Raw genomic sequence first — 23,543 nt, 5'->3', positions numbered from 1 at the left:
AAATATTATTATATATTTATATTTTCGTATTTTAATACAGAAAAACAAAACAATGAATTGGCTTGACAAGGTAACGTCAAACTGATGTCCTTTTGGAATTATTTATTAAAGAAGGTTGAGTGGCTTTTGAAAATGAACTGACCAATTTGGACTAAGATGGCTAATAAATTTAATCATTATATTTTATTATATTTATTTTTAACTGTAGGAAGTATGACCGGTCTATTTAGGAGTGAAGAAGAAGGAAACTGGGAAGAAATTTGATTTCTAACTGAAGCACTCTACTTTTTTTGCTCTCTCTCTCTCTCTCTCTTTTTTGAAAATTTAATTCTAACAGAAGCAATTTTTTGCTTTTTATTTTTCTATTTTCAATTGGATTGAAGGAGGGGGAGGAGGTGATGGAGAATTCAGTTGCTGAACATCAACGCAGGGAAGCATCTTCTTCTTCATCAGATCCTTCAAATCATGCTCAGGTATTTTACTTATTACTATTGTTGTTATTATAAATTGCTAACTGGTGATTTTTTTCACCAATCCGGTTACCAGCCATTTTTTTTAATATTTGTAATTGATTGGAATCAAGCTTCGTTTGATCTAGTTTTGGTGAAATTTTACTGGATTTAGCTTACAACTTGTTTTGTTTCCTTGTTCAATTGATTTTTTATTTCATAATATTATAAAATAGATGAGATGAACCAAAAAAACAAAATTTTGATCTATTTAATTTTTGTTCATGTGCGCCATTCTTAGATTAGGCTTGATGCGGAGGAGCTTATTTGAATATTACTGATATTTTGTCCCACTTTCCGTTTATTTATAATTGGTGTTTGTGAGTAGTAAATAACAAATTTATGGGATTTTGGTTTTAAATGAGTAGTTGGAGGATGATTTGTTGTATGAAGCTCTATTAGAATTTCTATTTCCTTGTGTTTGGAATACCTACAAAACCCAATCTATTAGAATTTCCCAAAATTTGAGTAAAGTTGTGCTTGGAAACCTTTCCACTGCTTTGTTGATATGACCAACTCTGAATTTCTTCATGTCGTCGGAAGCACTGTTTATCGTTTTGGAATAATAAATTAACGGGAAAAGTGCCCAACCCTCATATTGATTGTAAAAATTGTACTTTATGATTTCCAAATACAATGAATGTGATCTAGGTTTATTTTTGCACTTTATTTACCAATTGTTCTATCAATAACTAGCCATAGATTTAAATGTTTGCTGGAACTAGATGTTAGGGGCTGCCATTTTGAAGTTTCGGGTCTCTCCGTATCAATATTCACCGATTGCTTGCGATAGTATTCGTTATGTCAGCAACTGTGATAAAGGTGACAACCAAAAATGCATCCAGGACTGCAATCTTAATCCCTGGTCATAGCTATATGTTAAGCTTCTTTCTAAAGCTTTCATTGTGATTTGTGTAGTGTCATATAACATATACATTGTTGTTGAAATGGTGTCTGTAGTTTTTGTTTTCACTTATTTTCTTTCCAACTCATTGTTGCTTGATACAATTTTGATATTTATGAAAGGTTGTGATGGATTGTAGGTATGCATTGAAATGGAGAAAAGTATAGAAGTCTCTTTGGTTCATCAGTCTAGACGACCAAATCTCTCCTCTTTGCAAATACCTTTGAGGTCTTTGGAAAGTTCTTTCTATGATTTTACAACAGTAGATATTCCTTCTGACCCAAGTCCTAGTTCGACTAAAGCAGGGCTGCCTCCTAGACCCCATTCAGCTAAAATCAGATCCTCTGTTAGAAATCTTCTTCCACAAAGGAGTTTTAGGGTAAATAATTTGTGCCAAAAAGGTGAGAAGATGGTTCTTTTAGTTCCAGAGACACCTCCTTCTGATAGTTCTATGGAGAAGCCTTCTACTTCAAGGTCATTTTCTCTCAACAAAGTTTTGTTCCCTTCAACAAAGGTAGCACATTCTTTACCGGTTACACCAATTGCGTATTCAGGTCCGAAGCCTATACCGGAAAGACATATAGATGCTCAGTCTCATGTTACTGTAAGTGCTTTTTGTCTCATTCGTAACTTAGTTCTGGTGCTTATTGATACTTTATGGTCATTTTAGGGTGCAACTAGGAATTCACTGAACAAATATCTATGCCCCTAAATATTTCTTTATGCTATTTAAAAAGGATGCTTTTTGCCTACAGAACTCAGTAGTTCAGCCACATAGTATGACACGCTCATTGTCAGTACCAGTTAATGTTAAACGTATAAGTGTAAGACAAGCAGATTCTGGAAGAGGTTTGGTCCGTGTAATTTCAGCAACTCCTCGTCCTGCAGCACTTGAGGGTTCCTTGCCAGATGATGCCCCATCAACAGAAATTAGTAGGTGCTAACTTTCTTATCTTCAAATTTTAATCAATAACACCAACTTGTTTACTAAATTTAGATGATTTATTTGGTTCAGATATTTAACTCTTTACAAAATATTCAATCTTATGTTTTTCTTTGTCTTCTCTCCTCTTGTATGCAAACTGTTTTAGTTACAGTTGGATGTTTTCTCCTTTTTTGTCAAATTTAATGTTTTGGAATGAACTTCATTCGTGTGGATGGAGGATCTGTATGCTAATTCTTGTCTGGTTTTACCCAAGGAAATTCTAGAGGTGCTTTGGTTGCTCACGAAACTTATGAAATGAGGTTCTGTATGCCATATGGTTGTAAAACATTTAAGGATAGATTCAACTATTTATTTGGAGCCTTATACCATTCTGGTCTTTGACTTTGAGAGCTTAGGGTGGGTTCTTCATTGCATTACAGAAGTAGTTTTATAGCCAAAAGCACTTTTTGCACCGTAAGCAATAAAGAACAAGGTGCTTTTGAAGTCAAGAGTGCATTTGAACCCAAACGCAAAAGCTAGAAAAAAGCACTTTTGGAGTCAAATGACATTTTTATCCTCGCTTATATAGTCCAATGTGTATTATGTAATATTGGGTATAAAATTATTTCCTATTGAAATTTATTTCACATTTCAAATAAATAGCATTATATATTTGAATTTGTAATAATTATTTTTAATATTTAAAATATAATTTATATATTCAAATTAAATTTTACAAACAATTCATATTATTTGCTTAAAAATATTTAAAATTTATATTCCATATATCAAAATATTAATAATATTATTTTCTTATTTTTTTATTGAATTATCATAATATGAATGAACTTTAACATCATTTAAATGCATATTTTTTTTACTTTACAATAACACGTCTAAAATGAACATTTTATTTCTCAAAAGCACTTTTTGACAGCAATACCAAAACTTAAACCAAACTTTTCAAAAGTTCTTCATAGCACATTTCAAAAGCAATGAAGAACTAGCCTTTAATATGATCTTGTTGTGGTCATGTTTGAGGTGCTTTATTATCTGACCAGTTCTGATTACAAATGTTTGAGGTGCCTTAGTAAGATTGCATCTTTAACCATTACTACTTAAAGTTTTCATACTTCAATAAGTCAATGTGAGGTAGGCCATGTTAGGCCCTGTCTACTAATATGTTATTCTATCTCATTATCACTTTTACCATACAATTGTTGTCCTAGATATAGATATAATTTACAAACTTTTTGACATGTTCTCAGCTAGTGAAGATGCAGGTGAAGACATTCCTGAAGAAGAAGCAGTATGCAGGATTTGCTTGGTTGAGCTAGGTGAAGGAGGTGAGACTCTGAAGATGGAGTGTAGCTGTAAAGGGGAGCTTGCACTTGCTCACAAAGACTGTGCAGTGAAGTGGTTTAGCATCAAAGGAAACAAGACATGTGATGTCTGCAAGCAAGATGTTCAGAATCTCCCTGTAACTTTATTGAAAGTGAATGATCCAAGGATTGTTATCAGACGACCTCCGACTGTGCCACAGCAGGCTCAAGTTTCTGGTTACAGGCAAGTTTGCCTTTCCAAAGTTTTAGATAGCTTTTTGTTTCATGAGTGCTTGTTGTAGGTTTCAAATAGAAATCCTCTGACTGTTATTCTGATTGTGACCTTGATAATTTCCTTCCCCATTTATATTTTGTTTAGACAGCAAATATATTTTGGTAATTTTGTATTTAGTTTAGTCGGGACTTTTACCTAGTAACTTTATGTACTTCATTGATTGGTTTGTTATCTTTAGTAGAATTTGTCACACCATCTACAATGGCGAAAGAGGAGAAAGATAATAAGCCTATCTAGGTAGTTTTGGAGTAGTTTTTTACCTTTTCTGTTTAATGATAGATTGGAGTTAGGGGTCCAGAAGAAGGCAAAATTAGGGTGAGCCTTTAAGGTAATTTAAAAAAAAATTACTAATCTTTATTATACTTATTTAAAATGTTAAAATGCATGTGACTTTTATGGATGGCCATGTTAAAGGGAAATTAAAGGCCATAAATAATGAGAGCCAAACTTCGAAGTATCAGATTGGGTGTTTCATTTTTCGATGACCCAAAATCTGGTACTAAATATTGCAAAATGACATGATACGGCCATTTAACCGTATCCATTTTAGATTGGCTGATTTCCCCTTGTTGTAATTACAATGTGTATGCCACATCTTTCATTTAGTTGTGTAACCATTCAGACTAAAGAAGATAAGTTTTGGGTCATTATGAGTAGTCTATATCTGTAATATCTATGTTTCTATTTTTGCATACTTAAATTGATTTCGGAGTTAATAACAGCAGTGTTCCGCTTGTTTGATCAATAGGGTCTGGCAGGATATACCAGTTCTCGTCATGGTCAGCATACTGGCTTACTTCTGTTTCCTTGAACAACTTCTGGTAAGCATTGTTCACTTATATATGCTGTGCTGTACTAATTACCCTGTTGTCCATAGTTTCTTTTATCTTTCGATAGCAGCCATTAGATGGTATGTTTATCACTGTTTTGTGATGACATCTAGTTGTATTATAGAACATGTGTCATAGCTAATACAATCTTTCCTCACTTTCAAAAGAACCAAAGCAGCTGAATACTTCTGATTGCCTGCACTGCCAACTAAGTCATTTCTTTCTCACTGCATGTATTGGTAGCATTTCTATATGCATATGAACCCAAAATCCTGTGAGAAAAGGCCTTGCTATAACCTGCATGAGAATATCATTATTTCTTTCTTTGATCCTTTGACTGATAATATTTAAATAACTGTGTAAAAATCTGCTTAAGGTGCTAGAACTTTCTTAATCATGATGTGCCCAAAGTGTCTACCTAGAATTTTTTCTTCTGTCTCATTTGCTTTTCAGCAATACAGTTTGGTTCTTTGCTACCAAACATTAATCTAAGTAGCAGACTACTAAGTCCATAGTTGCTCTTGTCCTAACAGAACTCTGAAATGTCTAAGGACTTCCATCAAATAAAATATTACTGGCTGCGTAATGATGTTTCTTTTGCTGCACCAAGTCTTTCTTTTCATTTGAAACTATTCCCTAGAAGTTATAAAAATTTTGATGTCAAAGGCACTGTAAGAAGTCTCAAAATGTATGCTTCATTTTTCAGCTTTTATATCTGCACATTTGGGCATTTTCTTCCATTTTAACATATTAATTTTCAACAATTTTCTTTTATAGTACAAGTTGATTCGTGGTTTTAAAATTTTTCAACATATGCAGGTGTCTGATTTGGGTCCTCGTGCTCTAGCCATCTCATTACCGTTCTCCTGTGCTTTAGGTCTTCTTTCCTCCATGATTGCCTCCACAATGGGTAAGTATATCATTTCTTGATTGAGAAAATGTATGAAATTTACTGTTAAGGTCACAGGTAATAGATTGAGTCACTGGATGATTCACGAGAAAGTTGGCTTCGATTGAGAGAGCCTTCCTTTTGTTGCGATTTCTACCACGAGAATAACCTATGATGAATAACACATGGAAATTTGGAGCTCCTATCCTTAAGAATTTTTAGAAAGAGAGAGAGTCATAAACCACAATAAATTAGAATAATTAGTGTCTTATTTTATTACTAAGAATTGTCTACTTAAATAGAGGTTTTATAAGGTTTTATTCTTGTAGACTAAGAAACTAAAACTAACTTGTAGAATAAGAAACTATAATTAAAGAAACTAAAATTAAGTGCTTTTATTTGCAATAAAATACTTCCTAGGAATATTACTAAAAGTTATTTATCTTCATATCATCTTTGGTGCTTTTGACTTCTTGTCTTGCCCACAAAGGCATCCATAACATTACTCCCTTCTTGGAAAAAGAGATTGTTCACAAGCTCAGGATTGCATAGTTTGTGCATAATTTTTGCCCGTTATCGCATGCAAGGATATTCAGTTCCCCTACTTTCATCTTGGTTCTGCACAACATTGTCAGGATCCTTTATCTCTAACCAAAATAATTTTTTACATTGATGCCCAAATGGGTATAGTTCATCACAATTGTAGCAAAGACCCCTATCTCTTCGTTATGCCATCCCTGCTCAAGTTAACAAAATCAGGGATCACACTACTTAGACTTAACCCTATTGGTGTCACCCTACCATTCCCAAATTTGTTTTTCACAACAAAAAGGGGAATTGTCGTTGCAGTGTTGGTGTCTTTAGTATTCAAGCCTGTGTGTTGCCAACTCTTGCTAGTTGTGACTTCTTCTCAAAGGCTCATGCCGAATTCATTGCCTGAACAAGTTTTGGGGGATTTTGCATTTTCACCATGAGGCCTAATTTAGTCCATTAATCCTATAGTAAACAAGTGGACCTATTGGTCCACTCGCTCTGTACTAGCACATGCTAACATCCCTTGAGATTGAAATTGATACTCCTCAACTGTTCCAATCCTTTTCAAGTTAACCAGTTGACCTAAAAGGGTGGGTCAAATCTCAAAGTTTTCTCACACGTAACCAAATCAATGGGGTCCTCTAACCCATCAAAGGTTGGGAAATCCAGCTTTGAGTACCACAGCACCATGCCAGGCCTACCATTGGTTTTTGATCAGTTATCCAATCTGTAAAGATGACTTCCATACTAGTTACTATTATCAATAACCCCATCACTCCCTTCCTTGGTTTTGGTTGGAACCAATAAGAAGTTATTTTAGTTGTAGTGACAATTGTTGCAACAAATTACTCAGTTTGGACTTGGTTTCTGAGATGCATGTTGTCATTCATGACTCAGCTTCTACCAATCTTGCCTCAAACAAAACACTCAGCTCTTCTTTGCCGCTGGAATCACCTGTGGTGTCTAATACCAAGTTGTTACGGTGACAGGTTATGGATCTGAGTCATCAGATGATTCATGGGAAAGTTTCTTCGATTGAGAGAGCCTTCCCCTTGTTGCTATTTCTAATACGAAAATAACCTACGATGAATGATATATGGAGCTCGTCAAAGGGAGCTCCTAACCTTAATACTTGTTAGAAAGAGAGAATCATAAACCTTTGAAAGTTAGTATAATTACCGTCTCATTTTATTACTAAAAATTGTACCCTTAAATAGAGGTTACATAGGGTTTTATTCTTGTAGGCTAAGAAACTAAAATTAACTTGTGGAATAAGAAACTACAATTAATGAAACTAAAATTATATATACAATTAATGAAACTAAAATTATATACTTTTTAATTTCAATAAAATGATTCCTAAATAAATTGTTCTAATTAGGAATATTACTAAAACCTATTTATCTTCATTCCATCTTTGGTGCTTTTGATTTCAGTCTTGCCCACAAAGGAATCCTTAATATTTTCTCCTTCGCTGAGGTTTATTCGTTATTTTAATTTTATGAAGTCTGGAATTTTACATGAATTTGTGATAATTCTGCTAGCTAATGGACTAGCATTCTCTTGTCACAATTTTGAAATATCTACATTACCAATACAAAAAAAAAAAAGAGTAAACACAAAGCTTATATGTTGTGTTTCAATTTTGAATATGTCTATTACAGAAACAAAACAAAAACATAGAACTAGTCAGTGGAATTAGTTTTTATGTAGACAATGGTCTCATTAAACTTGATCTTTGTTCCAAGTCTTGTTTCCCTTGAGCTTCCTGTAGTTTCCACCATTTTTTTCAATGCCTTCTTTTGGTAGAATTGTTTGTCCTTATCAACAGAACCATAAGAACCAGGATATACATGATGGAACATGTAAGAGATTCAGTCTTGTTATAAATTTCTAATGTAACAATGAGATTCAATCTGTCTAAGCAGTGCACTAGGCAACAAAAGCGCCTCAGACCCTTCCTGATGAGACCCGTTTGATCAAACACACGCCTAGTGCCTAGGCACACTTTCTTTTTAAGGCGATAGGCATAATAAAAGCCTACCTAATTGGAGTTCAAGTTCTCTTCAATTTCTTTTACCTTCTCTGGTAAGAAAGCGATGGTATCAAATCTATACTTTGATGGATCCTAAGGAAATCATGCATATTGACTTCTAAACTAGAGCACACTTTAGAGTTTATTATGTCTTAAGCTTTATGCACAAATAAAAAGAAAATTTTACCTCAGATTGCGCTTTACTTCACTCAGACTAGTGCTTTTTTTGCACCTTGCGCTTGAGGCAATATAAGGGTTCTAATGCCTAGAGTGTATCTTACATCCTTGACTACGCTGGTCTAATGAAACACCTAGAATACCTACTGTTTGAACATTACTGGTAAAAAGACTTCTCTAGTCTCTCTCAATTTCTAAACTGAGTAAATTGGTCCTTCTCAAAAAAATCAAAGCAATTTAATCCATTCAATTTTGAAAGTGAGCAACTAAGGATAATTAATCGTGATATTAATGATTTTGATTGGTATAATAATAAATTTCTCTCTCAAAGTTTACACATTTTGTCAATTTGATCCTAATTTAACAAATTTATCCTGGAACATTTATGTAAATGTTGAGGCTGAATTTGTTGAATTTATTAGAATTAAGGTCAAAATGACGGAATATGTAAACATTGAAGGTTAAATTTGTTACTATACCAGTCAAAATTATGTACAATTAACAAAAGAGATTAACCCCATGCTTAATTGTTCTTAGTTGCTCACTTTTAAATTTGACAAGGATTAAATTGCTCCAATTTTTTTGAGAGGGACCAATAAGGGATATAAATAAACCAAGCTTAAACGAACAAACCTCTATTCATGTTCGTTTGTTTTTTTTTAAGCTTGTTTGTGTTCAATTTCCGTTCGTTGAGAATTTTAAATTTTTGTTCATTTCATTTACTTAAAATTATGTGTTCATATTCGTTTGTTTAATGTTCACGCACATGTTCATTTAACTTAATTGAACATGTTTACGAATAATGTTAATAAATACTAAACAAACAATAAATACATACACACATATATTGTTTAGGTATAAAATAGTTAAATATAAATATTAATAATTATATTATAAATGAAAAATACAAACCAATATAATTTTATTAATATATACTAATGGAACAATAAACGAGTTTTAAGATAATTTTATGAATATATACTAATGAAATTTTTATAAGAAAATATATTAACAAATAAATGAGCCAATAAATGAGCTTGTTCGTGAACATAAACGAACCAAACACACTTCTGTTCGTGTTCATTCGTTTATTAAACGAACATAAAATTTTTGTTCATGCTCGTTTTTTTAGCTTAATAAACGAATATAAACGAACTTTATACGAACAGTTCATTGAACATTCTGTTCATTTACACCTTTAGGACCAATTTGCTCAATTTCAAAATTAAGGACTGAAGAGGCCTTTTCACCTTTTTTTTTTTTTTTTGGGGGGTTATATTGTTTTGGGGTAATTTCTCAAATCATGGCATCGTGATATCATTTCATGAGTTCTTTTTCTAAAAGATTTAGCATCTGATGATGACAGTGAGCAGGAGTTACATATGGGCATATGCTTCCTTCCAGTTTGCAATGGTTATTCTGTTTGCTCATATCTTTTATACAGTAGTAAGTTTAAAACCAAGTTCTTCAGCAATTGCCTGTTGTTTTTTTCTTTTAGTCTCAATCAGCAATCGGAGTTATACTCCTAATATTCTTCCTTGAATTATGCAGCTTGCTGTGAGCCCAATTCTCTCGGTCCTCCTATCGTCCTTCACTGGATTTGGTATTGCAATTAGTACAAATTCAGTTCTTGTGGAATACCTCAGATGGAGAATAAGAAGACAAACACAACCACGACAACAGCAAATTAACGGAACCTTGCAGCAATGACCAGCTAAGGCGTCCCACCCTACATGCAGAACTGACCAGCAAAGGCGGCAACCAGAAGACTGCCGCCAGTATATTGATAGTCGTGATATTACATTCAGTGGCAGTAAGAAACCATTACAATTCATTTTTGTCTTAATTTTCAGTTTGCATATGCTACTTGACATTTAGGCAAAAAACTTTGAAGTCCACTTTGAGTTTAGGTGCTTGAGCTTGAAAGTTGATCAGATGTGAAGACATGAGAAGCAGCTCTTTGGTCGGTAAAAGTGCCATTAGGCCCTTGTTCTAAGATTTAGATTGCATTTTGCCCCCTCTACTCAAAAAATGGAAAAATTAATTTATGTACAATATATTAAAGAGCAAATTGGTCATTCTGTTAAAAATTTTTCCTATTTCTACCAGTAAAAGCTGGTCCATATATTTCAGAATGAAGAATATATAGCATGTTATATGTAACTATCTAGTTATTTTGTCAGCAATGTCAATTTTAACAGTAGAAATATATGAATTTTTTAATAAAAAAGATTAGTTTGTTATTTGATCTAATGTAGATAGACTAATTTGCACTTTTTAGAGTAAAGAAGGTAAAATGTAATTTGACTCTTAGCACGGATGACTCTACGATACTTTTATCCTCTTTGGTCTTGAAACTTGTTTTAGTTTTCCTTAATACAGCACTTTGTTTTGACATGTATATTGTTGTATGATCCAACAATATAGTTTTAGAGAAATTCACTTTATTTATGTAGTCAAATGATTGTTTTATTTTCAACTCTCCCTCTAAACTTTTGATATCTATCTTCATAATTACTAGCCAAAAAAAAATCATTGAAATTGCTTAGGATTAATTTCTTTTATTTTTATAGAAATAGAATATTAATTGCTTTCTAATCCACTTCTGGTTTCGAGATGCTTGTTGATTTGTTGAGGTTAAAATATTTACAAAACAAGAAAAGAAAATAAGTGACTTTAACTATTTCAGATATCAGGTTTCGGAGTTTTAATATTTATTTATAATTAATTATATTGAAATAAAATTATTAGTATTTATTTATAAATCTTTCACTATTTTATATTTTATTTAATGATAAGGTGTCATGTTATTTACTGATAATGCATTAAATATATTTTCTTTATTTTTTAAGTATATTTATTTATTTTTATATTTAAATAATTTCTTTTGATTTATATTAAAATTGAATTTCGAATGAAAGGGTTTGAGTGTTTTTTTATTCCTTTTAAAAGTTAATTTTCAATATAAGTAGGTTTGAGATTATTTCTTAAAATATTTATCTCTATATTTATGGGTATCAAAGATTATTAGGTGTTAATTACCCATGAATTTTATATTCCTCGATTTTTGGAACACTGGAACGTAAGTGCAGTGGTTGACTTTGACACCCATCAGTTCAAGATTTCTCTTCATTTATTTTTATCTTTTTGATTTACATACCTTATTTAATTTTGATCATGTTTGATAATTTTATTAAACACTCTATATTAAACTTTGAAAAATTACTAACAAAATTAAAAAGTATTGAATAAATTCAAAAAAATATTTGAAATAGTATATTTTGGGATAAACTATTAAAATAGTCACTTTTGTTTGCCTTAGGTTGTATTTTAGTTACTTATATTTGAAATATTATGTTTTAGTCACTTAAGTTATCATTATGAAATGGTTACTCTGGTGTTAAGATTAAGTTTTGTTACCTCCCAAATAGTAGTCTGACGTGATAGTTAAAATGAGTTTTAAATGTCAATATAGATATTCAGTTGAAATGGGAAAAAATAATTTTTTTATGAAAACAGAATACATGTAATACCCCTAACTCGCATCCATCGTCGAAATAGGGTTACGGAACATTATTGGACTTACAGATCAGATAGACAAAAATTTTCAAAACATTACATAACATATAATTTTCATGTCAAAAAGCAATCAAATTTATACATATTGTCCTTTATACGAGCCTTCGAGGCCCAAAATATGTATTAGAAGCAAATCGAGACTAAATAAAAAATTCAGAGAATTTTTTAGAAACTTATAAAATTTTTAAAATTGTAAGGGTCACACGGCTATGTGGCTCACATGGCCAAGAGACACGTCCGTGTCTTGGACCGTGTAGGCATTTGAAATAAGGACACGGTCGTGTCCCAGCCCGTGTAACTCACTGACTTGTGCCACACGGCCAAGCCACACGCTCACTGACTTGTGCCACATGGCCAAGCCACACGCCCGTGTGCTAGGCCGTGTGAGCATACTAACTTGTGCTCTTAAAAGATATTGGGGACACACGACCATGTCATTTGGCCGTATGTCATAAACGGCTAAGACACACACCCGTATATCTGCCTATGTGGACGAAAATAAACCATTTTCAAAACCACATTTCTCACCCAAATTGGTACCAACCTAAACACAACAATTTGCATATAACCAAGTCATAAATAGGCATCCAAAACCAGCCAAAAATCAAGTTTATAACATGTAATATCACAACATACAACCAATATCCCCTTAGGTACCTCAAATGACAAAAAAAAATGTCAACCAAGTATTCAAACTTACCTAAATGACAAAATACTTATATGCATAATTGTACCAAAACCTATCATGTAGGTCACTTATCAAACTTACCAAAACATACCAATATTTCCAAATGGTACCAAATATACCATTCTAACCAACATCAATATACCTATAAGTTTTCCATAACAAAGCACTAAATCACACCAAGGTATATAACATATCTTATATGCATATTCAAACCACATTATACTTTCCATCATTCTACCATATCAAACACACATCAAATATGATAAGGCCACATATAAGTACACATCAAAATATACCAAACACAAGCCATATAAGTTGCTAATCTCAACAAAACACTTATATGCCAACATTGGCCAAATTAAACTATACATGCCATTATAATCGAAATTAAATAACTGAAAGTACCAAAAGAGCCGATGGATAGTATGATAGCTCCGACAAGCTTCCAACCCGAACGAGTTTTCGAATCATTATAAAACACAGAAAATAACACAGATTAAGCATTTAAGTTTAGTAAGTTCGTATAACATAAAATTTAACTTACCATTTAGTCACATTTAAGGTAAGCACACAAAGCATATCCAAACTCAATTTGGCCAAAAGCCTAAACACATATCCTCATCAACCATATTAGTCATAAATTCATATAAATATCAAGGAACATATATGAGCTCAATAATAATCAAACTTCCATGTACATATAATTTCTACATCATGTATCTACATATCATGTACAAATCATTTTCATATATCTCATGTAAATACTTGTGGTAGTTCGTATTGACCTCATGTAATCTCGTAACAGAACAATGCCCGTTGAACCATTTAGAATATTGTTGGATATGCAGGTAGTACACACGAGGTGTACTGAACTGTAATCTGTCAATTTCTGTACATGTATGCTCATACGAGTTGTAAACAGTAATCTCCTCCGAGCTGAATAACGGTAAGCTCATACGATCTGAGTATCGGTAAGCTCATAAAAGCTTAAATCGATAACACTAATGACATATCATTTGTATCTTATGAATTCCTAAGGTTCAAACAGGACTCGATAATCGTCGTATGTTGTCGGATGTGTGATCGGTATTCATATATGATGATAATGCAAATAACATACATCTAATTCAATCAAAGCATATAATTACAAAATTTAATTACACAAACTTACCTTGACGGGTGTACATAGATACGGAGGCAACTAATCTGAGATTTTCTCTTTGCCTCGATCTAACTCCGTACGGGGTCTAACCAGATCTATACAAATGAATTTAACTCAATTCAATATAATTCACATTCAAATTAGTCCAATACAAATTTTGAAAAATTACAATTTTACCCCTATACTTTTAATTCTTTACAATTTAGTCCCTATCTCATAAAAATGGAAATTTGCACAATTTTTTTACAATCCATCATAGTTGAACTATATACATGCTTATAACAACCCATATTTTTCAAAAATTCACAATTATACCACACAATTTATCACCTTTTTCAATTTAAACCCTAATTGATAATTTCATAAAAAATTCCTTTACAAAAGTTGTTTATCTAACAACAACCATTCATTTTCTACCATTAAAATTCAAAATTCTAACATGTTCATCAATGGTAAAACTCAAATACTTTAATAGTTTCACAAATTAGTCCTCAGGTTAACTAGATTAAGTTACAACGGTCCCAGAAACATAGAAATTATAAAAAACGAGACAAACACATACCTAATTGAGAAAAAATCAAGTTACCAAAATTTCAAGCTTCCATGGCTAGGTTTTTTACTTCATAAACGGTGGAAGATGATAATAGATGTGAATTGTTTGTTTTATTAATTAATTATAACCTTAATTTCTAATTTCCAAAATTAACCTTAATAAACTTTAATAATTACAAAATTGTAAAGCCATTATCATCCACTAACATATTAATGGTCTAATTACCATATAAGGACCTCCATTTTAAAGTCCTATAGCTATTTATTACCTTTAGCTATTATAACACAACTTTTACACTTTACGCGATTTAGTCATTTTTATCAAATTGAACATGTAAACGGTAAAATTTCTAAACGAAATTTTTTATATGGAATTTCTATCATGCTGTAGACCATAAAATAATAATAAAATAATTTTATAACTTTGGATTTGTGGTCCTGAAACTACTGTTTCAATTTCACTGAAAACGAGCTGTTTACAATACAAAATTTTACTCTAAAACACAATTTCTTTTTGTTTAAAAATAATCAATAGTTGAGTTTTTTTTGTTACCATAAGAGAAGAAGAAAAGAGAAAAAACGACAAAGAAGAAGAAGTAGAAGAAGAGGAGGAGAATGTAACAACCTCTATACTTACTTGATATTGTGGTTGCCCATACTATACAAATAAACAAAGATGAAGCATGTCTTTTTTATCTGTACATATACAGAAAAACATGAAAAGAGGGACTATCTTTTTTGGAAAAAAAAACCGTAAATCTGAACTCAAAACTCAAGTAATGAACAAAAAACCCCATACTTACTATAATTTACTTTTAAACCCTCCATTGAATCAATCATTTGTTCTTCTATTTTGCAAAATTTCCAATCGATTAATGTAGCACTCAATTTGATTTCTATTGTTTCGATTCAACAAAGGTGATTATAAAAATGAATAGTTTTTTTAGTCAAGTTGGAAACAAAAACTAAACGAAAAAGGATACCAAGGGTCCTTTTTTTTCCAGTTCAAGGATTAATCTAATGCATTAATTTTGACAATTTCGGGAAACCAAATTAATATTTTCCTTTAATTAATTTAAAAAATTCAACTAATTAAATTTATTTAATTAAAAAATCAATTAATTTACTTGGTTAGGCATCCACATTGGCATTTAAAGCTCATTTTAATTGTCGTATCGAACTACTGTTTGGGAGGTAACAGATCTTAACGGAAGAGTACCATTTCGTAACAAAACGACAACGTAACATTTCAAACATAAGTGACTAAAATGTAACCTGAGACAAACAAAAGTGACTATTTTAATAGTTTACTCTATATTTTACATCACTTTGTATGTTAAAAGCAACTGATTATATAATAATGTAACTCATTTCCTCTAAACCCTAAACCCTAAATTCAACAAAGTTTACCTTAAAAAAATTCATCACAGTTGATTATTTTTATTTTTATTTTTTTGAAAGAAAAGTTTCACTTGCATTTCTACGGAATAGCTTTTTTTAGTCCCCTGCTTAAATAAATCCTCCATGTGTACTCCCATACGTTTCTTGGTCTTGGCAAATAACAAAAAGCATTGACACAAATTTTTTTTTGCATTAAGATAGTTCATGCCACCAATATATTTACTTACCTTAAATCGAGTAGCTTTTATTGATCCTTGTAACAAATAAAAGCATAGACAATATTGCTCATATTGTAAAAAAACTTTAATTCATTTCCCTATACCAATCAAACCCATAAAAAATATTGCATGTATCATCGAGATATCCTAATAAATCTCTCTAGACCTTAAATCTCGTATTTCATGTGGTAAGTAAGTTGCAGACCATTAGATGATTCTTCTTGAACTACGCAACTCTTTCAAAGTACCAAAAAAACTTGCTTGATTTGTAAAAATACCCTAAATCATTCCCCTAACCCTTATAGACGAACCTTAAATCCTAAATGAATTATTTGTTAAATGATTGTCAAAATGTTTTCCTCAATCATATTCAAGCTTCAATTCATTTTCGGGTTAAAGATTTTGACCAAACTCTACCTTCAACTAAAGGTAACCTAAACTCTTCTAATTCAAATTTCTTTCGTGAGAATGGACTTCTTTAAGTGTTGAAGCATCAATTGGGTGCAAAGACAGCTTATAAACTATTCTTAAATAGGACTAAAGGTTTACGATAGATTCTACTTATGGTTAGTCTAAAAAATTTCTTCATAGCGGAAAAATGTTTCAACACTTTCGGAAGATCATAGACACAAAAATCATTTGAATCATGAGAGCCAAAGTTTCCTTCAATTGAAGTTAGAGTACAAGTGTTTGTAGTGAGAAAAGGTTGGAGGAAAATAATTTGATGAAAGTTTATCAAATGTTTTAATTTAGGTTTAAATTTTAAAGAAATAAGTTAAGACTTGCAACTTGAAAAGTTTCAGCTTAGGGTTAGAACTAAATGATTGAGGTTCAAATCAAGTTAAAGTTCAACCTAGGTTGATGTTTTACCAACCATGTGCACTTCACTCGGAATACTTTGAAATGAAACTTTTTCTCCAAAATGCATCCAAGGATTGGTAAAGTAATAGAAACAAGTCAATTATATTGTTTTTAAGGCCAAAGGTTCATTGGAATAGTCTCATTTAAAATTAATGAACCTAGTTTTTCAAAAAAGATTACATCTTTTTTTCGTAAAGGCCTACATCTGATCTTTAAAGAGGTTGGCCTGTTTTGAGGGTTTTGCTTTTGTGGTTGACATGAGAGGTTGACTGTTGGGCCTCTCTACTTGTGAAGAGACAACTAATTTGTTTCTTTATGTTAGTCGTCTTGTTAGGGTGCCTAAGATTGGGGATTTTAGTTGGCTCATAACTATTCAATAATTTTGTTGCGAGTATTAACTTCTTGCTACTGTTGATAAAGCCATTGCTATATGGATAGTTGCTCTTCTAAGATTTCATTTTTTTTTTTTTTTGCATTTACGTAAACTATTGTGAATTTACATTAGAATTTTGAGAGGTTTGCTCTCTTAGGGTGGAGTAGGGGTAATTTGAGGGAGATGGTGGGTACTAAATTTAGCATCTCATTGGTGGATGTTGGGTGTAACTCACATAATACAAGTAGTGTGGATCATAAGGATTATATGGGATATAATAAAAACTTGGTTGTAGTTGTTCTTGGGGTTGAGGTTCCTAAAAGAAAAGTTGTTGGGCACAAGCTTGCGGTTTATCCTAAGTTGCTAAAGGTTATAGTTAGGTTTTTGGATTTTGTTCTTGTTCATCTCTATTAGCGAGAATACTTAAGTTGGAATGAGCCATGTCTACCCATGCTCACCTTACCAATTATTAAGGGGTGAATGTGGATGGAGATGATGTTGATGATTCACTTAGTAGGTGAAAAGCCGTGTATGAAGTAGAGGCAAATAAAGCATAGAGAGTGGAGGAGTTGAGAGAGAGGTTGGAGAGTGCGAAAAATGATCCCTCCCACTATAAGGTTTGGAGAAATATAAAAGTTGACTTACATAAGCCATATGCCCTCTAATTAGTGGGCTTTTCATTCAATAGTACCCTTATTAAGTCAGTTACATAACCTGACGTGATTGGGTTGCAAGATATGTTAATGACTTGACAACCATATTATCATAATGATTAAGTTATGTATCCTTGGACCCAAGCGAGGCATGTGTTAAGCAAGGTAGTTTCCTTAATAAGGTGACTCTTTGGTTGGGTGAAGTATGTGTAGCATTATCTATATATTATTGTACACATTATATACAACACCTAAGGTCCATTAAGTGGAACTAATGTAGGATTTAAGATCAAAAAAAAAAATCTTTTAATTCTTTCAAGAATAATGCAATGTTTAATTCTTGTCATGGAGAACAAGGAAAAGATTTTTTTTACAAGCTAAAAAAAAATACTTTATTAAACTCTAACATTCATTTTGGTTTATTACTTAAAAATTTTGCCTAATCTTTCATTATTGGTCATTCACAAACCAAGGATGTAAATACTTTTTCATTTCTATCACATGACCAAGAGTACATTGTAAATATATGCTCAAAAGCATACAAGATGATTACACAAGAAGTTCTACAAAGAAAAAGAAAAAAAAAGCCTAAGATATGGAAGATCACCTTTCTAAGTTTAGATAAGTTTTCAAGATTCAAATGAATGAAATTTTGTATTAATTTTGACTAATTGTTTTGGTAAAATAGAAAATTTATCAATATAAGATAAGCATTTATAGTTTAGTTCTAGAGCGATATGGAGGGTTTTATGTTCTCCAATCATTCTTTATTAGAAATTGGATTTTAAACATGTCTAATGATATTGTTTACTTCTAAAAAAAAATGTTAATTTTATGCTTAAGCCGTTATCGATTTTGTATTTCAATAAGAGTGCTAGTATATCAACATGGTTAAAAAATCAATTATATGTGAATGAGGTATTGTTTTTAAAGAATATTGTATTGTGACTTGAGCCTCGGCATACTTCAACTAGATCTTTTGGTTTCCTTCCAAATGGTATATTATAAGTTTAAAACAGAATTCGGTAACTCAAGTTATGGTTAAAATATTAAAACAATGTTGTGTTAAAAATTTCATTCGCAAAAACTTTACCAAAAATGATCTTTATAATCACTTTTCTCCAATTATTCACCTAAATACATATTAAGTCTAAATCATATAATTAATAACTTAGATAACATAATTCAAGAGGAGAAACATAATAAATAAATTGAAATTTATGCATATTATAGAATGTTGTAAAGTAAGGTCTAGAAAAGCCCTAAATAACTCATAGCATTTAACTATTTTTCAATGATTTCTTAATATTAATATTAATTGGTTTCATGATTTCATGGTTGTCAGAATCGAATTGGATCAAATTCCTTGAACGGAGAGTTGACAGTCTGAACATCCACATAAAACTAAAAATTAGACCAACGATTAAGAACAAGTTAAACAGATAAAGATATATGTATATTCCTTCTACCAAAATCATTTTCATTTCTTCTTCAAGCCTTGGATGGACTTGATTACTAAGTCATTTGTTGTAAGAGAAACCTAATTGTAGAGAAAAAGCATTAAAAGAATTAAATATTTGAGAAGAAGATGAAATCAGAACATGTTTTTTTATCGCAATGTTTAAAATAAAAGTTTTTTACTTTTTTTGGTACTCAGAATGAAAACTTATGAAAGTATGGTGACTAATTGTGTAGTTTATCCATTCAATAATAACTAGCCCTAACAAATGATTCCTTAACCAGTCGAAACGGCAAAAGTCGTCCTCCCATTCTCCTCTCTGGCTCTCGTGTACTGTTAATGGTGGTTTCATTTGAAGCTTAGCCCTTTTTCTTTCATTTTTCTGGTTTTCTAGATATGGGTAAGCTCAATTCTTCATTATTTCTTCGTTCATTTGTTACTGGTGGAAGGAATCTTTCCAGTTTGCACTCTTCTTTTTCTTGTTCTTTTAACACCATTGGTACCCACATCGAAGCTTTAAGTAAGAATTCAATGTCTGTAAGGGGAAACCCAAAAAAGTATGACCGCTTCAATAATGTTGATGATGCTTGGACTTTGTTTAATAAGATGATTGAGAAGTACCCAAAGCCTTCAATTTTGGAGTTCACTAAACTATTAGCAGCCATTGTTAGAATGAAACATTATGCCATTGTTGTTTCTATGTTTAGCCGAATGGAATTATTAGGAGTTTCCCATAACGTCTATTCTTTGAACATCTTGATTAATACCTTTTGTCAGTTAAATCAAATTGATTTAGGGTTTTCTGTTTTGGGGAAGATGCTGAAGTTAGGGATTGAACCTGATGTTGTAACTTTGTCTACTTTGATTAATGGATTTTGTAAGCAAAGCAAGATTTCTCAAGCTGTGTGTTTGTTTGATGAAATGGTTGAAAAAGGGTATCATCCTAATTTAATTATTTACAATACAATACTTAATGGATTGTGTAAGACTGGAAATACTGATAGAGCTATTAGGTTTCTAAGGATGATGGAAGAAAGAGGTTTGGAACCAAATATTGTAGCATATAGTACTGTCATTGACTGTCTCTGTAAAAACAGGTTGTTAAATGAGGCTCTCGAGCTCTTTTCTAAAGTGAAGGCTAAGGGCATTAGACCGGATATTGTTATTTACAATTGCTTAATTCATGGTATGTATAATTCAGGTCAGCATATGGAGGCAACAAGGCTTTTGAATGAAATGGTGGATAACAATATTTCACTTAGTATTTTCACCTATACTATATTGGTTGATGCATATTGCAAAGAAGGAACGATTTCTGAAGCTGAAGCTATTGTTGACACAATGAGAAAGCAAGGCATTGAACCTAAAGTTGTTACCTATAATGCATTGATAAATGGCTATTGCTTGCAAAACAAAATGGATAAAGCTAGAAGAGTGCTTCAATTGATGATCAAGAAGGGTTATGCACCTAATATACTTAGTTACAACATCATGATCAATGGATATTGTAAAGCTAAAAGGTTAGACAAAGCAATGGAACTCTTTCATGAAATATCTCAAACGGGACTAATCCCGGATACTGTCACATACAGCACTCTTATGCAAGGTATGTGTCAATTAGGGAGAGTTTCTACGGCATGTGAACTTTTGAAAAAGATGGTTGCTTCTGGACAAGTTCCAGACCTGGTGACCTGTTCAATTTTGCTAGATGGTTTTTGCAAAGGTGGTAAACTCGAAGAGGCATTGAAATTTTTTCAAGCAATGCGGAACAGTGGGGTTGAACTCAATATTGTTTCTTATAGTATCCTAATTGATGGCTTGTGCAAAACTGGGCATATCAAAATTGCAAAGGATTTATTTTGTGAACTCTCAATCAATGGTTTAAAACCAAATGTTTACGCATATGCTATAATGATTAATGGGTTCTGTAAAGAGGGATTGCTAGATGAAGCATACCAGTTGTTTAGGAGCATGGAAGATAATGATTGTTTGCCTAATAACTGCTGTTATAATGTAATGATCCAAGGGTTTTTCCGAAACGGCTATTCCTCAGAGGCAACACAACTTCTTACAGAAATGGTCGGTAAGGGCTTTTCTGCAAATTTATGGACTGCCACCTTATTTGTGGATCTCATCATACGATCTAATAAATCAATTTTGATCTGAAATGTTGTACAACATGTTTCACTCTTCACACGTGATCTTTTTGAGAAGATTTTCTTCTCAGACATTTGAAGTGAGAATATTGTTGACGGTACTGTTTAAAACCCAAAAACTCTTTTTTTTTTTGGGGGGTGAAGGAAATTGTCGAAACTATATCCCCTTTGCAGCTGTAATCGGAGCCTCCACCTTTATTCATTAAGATGGCTGTTTCCTGCCAAGCGGAGCTTGTATTTGCACTGATTAACATACAGCGGGTGAATCCTCAACAGTTCACTGGCAAAAGGCTCGAAGAAAACACTTCACTGCAAAGTGCTGAGGCAAGTGGCTGGTCCCAATCGGCACTTCCAGCTGGTTCCACTTTGAGTCTCTTTCCTTAACATGCTTATGACTTGGCACAGTATTGCTTAGGGATGTATTAAGAAAACATTACTTCTAATGTATAGTGAGTTTTTGAGAAAATAGTTAGCATTAACCTTTTGGTGCTACATCTATGCAAGTTTTGCTTTCCGGATTAAGCTCGTTTGGTTGCCAATGTTGTGCTCTTCTGCCAAGCCTCTGTCTGCTGCTAACAGCATAACATAAGGTAATTCCTATTTAAAGCTAAGTGAATTGGATTCATATTTGTGATATCTAGATCTTTGATTCGACAAAAGGAAATGTTGTGCGTCGATTCAATTGCCTGCCTTCATGTACAACATTCAGGTCTAAATTATGGTAAAGAAGGAATGTGTCTCTGTTTCTCCTTGTTGTGTAATGTACCCAGTTCGTGGTTAAAAAAAAAAAAAGGCTGGCGTATCAGATGGGTCGTTCAACTGAATGTTCCTTATTAGCAATTCACCAATTTGGTTCAGTTCCCAACTATTAATACGTTTCCAAGTCCTTCGTATTACTATTTTCTTTTGCTTTGATAATTGGCAGCGAGGGAGGGAATCGGAGTTATGGTCCTAATATTCTTCCTTGAATCATGCAGCTGGCTGTGAACCCAATTCTCTCCGTCCTCCTATCACCCTTCACCGGATTTGGTATTGCAATTAGTACCAGTTCTCTTCTTGTGGAATACCTCAGATGGAGAATAAGAAGACAAACACAACCACAACCACGATGATGGAACTGTGCTTGCAGAACTGACCAGCAAAGGCAACCACAAGACCGACGGCCAAGGCAGTAAGAAAGCATTACAATTCATTTTTGTCTTAATTTTCAGTTTGCATAATATTTCTTTTAATTTCAAAAACAAATAAAACTCAAATATTTCAAGATAAGCTAAAATCGAATCCCAAAAATCATATGCAAGTTTTCGCTCAAATTTTATTCTAATAAACTATTTAAAATTGAATTAGTTTTTAAATTACTTTCCAATTCCATGCAAATAAATTGCAAATTGTAATCTTCATCTCAAATTTATTCTAATTTAATTATCCAATTCCATGCTTGTATTAATAATTTCTGATAAGCACTACTTTTGCACCCCAATAACATAAAACTACAAATGTTATGATTTTGGAAGCTTAATTTTTGAAAAGTTAGACCAATGGATAACATTTTTTTTGGTTGTAACTAAGGTTGCAATGACTAATTTCTAAAGGTAAATAATTGATCATGAAATGTGTGACAATCCCATGCCACGAGCACTACACCTCATAATTATCAATTGATAATTATGTTATACCTCCTAAAACTATGAAGCTATTTGCATTCTATTCTATACATACCATATGCCTGCAATAATTAATCCCCTCGTCGTGATGCTTTTCAAAGAAGTAAACGACTAATTATGAAATGTGTTTCATTATAATGGGTGGGGTGGGTGGGGATTGAATCCTTAACCACATGATTGATTAGGAATGAAATGAATAATTATCACATAATCCCTCGTATTATTAGAGGAAGCAAGCCACAATAACCAACCAAAAGTGTAGAAAACAAGACCGGCCCAACTGGTTGGCTTGGCCTAGGAGAAGGCCACATGTGCTGAAACAAAACAAAGAACAACCAACTTATTATTCAACCTAGG

At 32.3% G+C, this 23,543-nt stretch overlaps 2 protein-coding genes and 1 long non-coding RNA gene across 5 annotated transcripts; all 3 read left to right on the top strand.

The window, feature by feature from the left end:
* The first annotated feature begins 87 nt into the window (after positions 1 to 87).
* On the top strand, positions 88 to 10,583 carry LOC108454360 (uncharacterized). Of its 2 annotated transcripts, none has more exons than XM_017752799.2 (8): positions 88 to 473; positions 1,553 to 2,017; positions 2,169 to 2,346; positions 3,616 to 3,904; positions 4,704 to 4,776; positions 5,605 to 5,695; positions 9,787 to 9,866; positions 9,972 to 10,583. In XM_017752799.2, exons 1-8 carry the CDS (start codon positions 399 to 401, stop codon positions 10,128 to 10,130), a joined length of 1,410 nt encoding a protein of 469 aa, XP_017608288.1. In that variant the 5' UTR covers positions 88 to 398; the 3' UTR covers positions 10,131 to 10,583. The 2 variants fall into 2 exon arrangements, with proteins under 2 accessions (XP_017608288.1, XP_017608287.1); XM_017752798.2 differs by having other exon boundaries at positions 3,607 to 3,904.
* Positions 10,584 to 19,611: 9,028 nt separating this feature from the next.
* LOC108454919 (pentatricopeptide repeat-containing protein At1g62930, chloroplastic-like) lies at positions 19,612 to 21,534 on the top strand. 2 transcript variants are annotated; one of them, XM_017753552.2, is made up of 2 exons: positions 19,612 to 19,766; positions 20,568 to 21,534. In XM_017753552.2, the coding sequence occupies exons 1-2, from the start codon at positions 19,763 to 19,765 to the stop codon at positions 21,530 to 21,532; spliced, it is 969 nt and encodes a 322-aa protein (XP_017609041.1). In that variant the 5' UTR covers positions 19,612 to 19,762; the 3' UTR covers positions 21,533 to 21,534. The 2 variants fall into 2 exon arrangements, with proteins under 2 accessions (XP_017609041.1, XP_017609040.1); XM_017753551.2 differs by having other exon boundaries at positions 19,612 to 21,534.
* A 127-nt stretch (positions 21,535 to 21,661) lies between these two features.
* LOC128280805 (uncharacterized) lies at positions 21,662 to 22,798 on the top strand. The gene is made up of 2 exons (XR_008270968.1): positions 21,662 to 22,112; positions 22,500 to 22,798. It is a non-coding gene; the product is annotated as an uncharacterized LOC128280805 (long non-coding RNA).
* The last annotated feature ends 745 nt before the right edge of the window (positions 22,799 to 23,543 follow it).

Source organism: Gossypium arboreum, chromosome 9, assembly GCF_025698485.1.
Source record: "Gossypium arboreum isolate Shixiya-1 chromosome 9, ASM2569848v2, whole genome shotgun sequence".
Classification (NCBI taxonomy): Eukaryota; Viridiplantae; Streptophyta; class Magnoliopsida; order Malvales; family Malvaceae; genus Gossypium; species Gossypium arboreum.
Note: the sequence above shows the minus strand (reverse complement) of the source record. Positions and strands in the feature narration are given on the sequence as shown.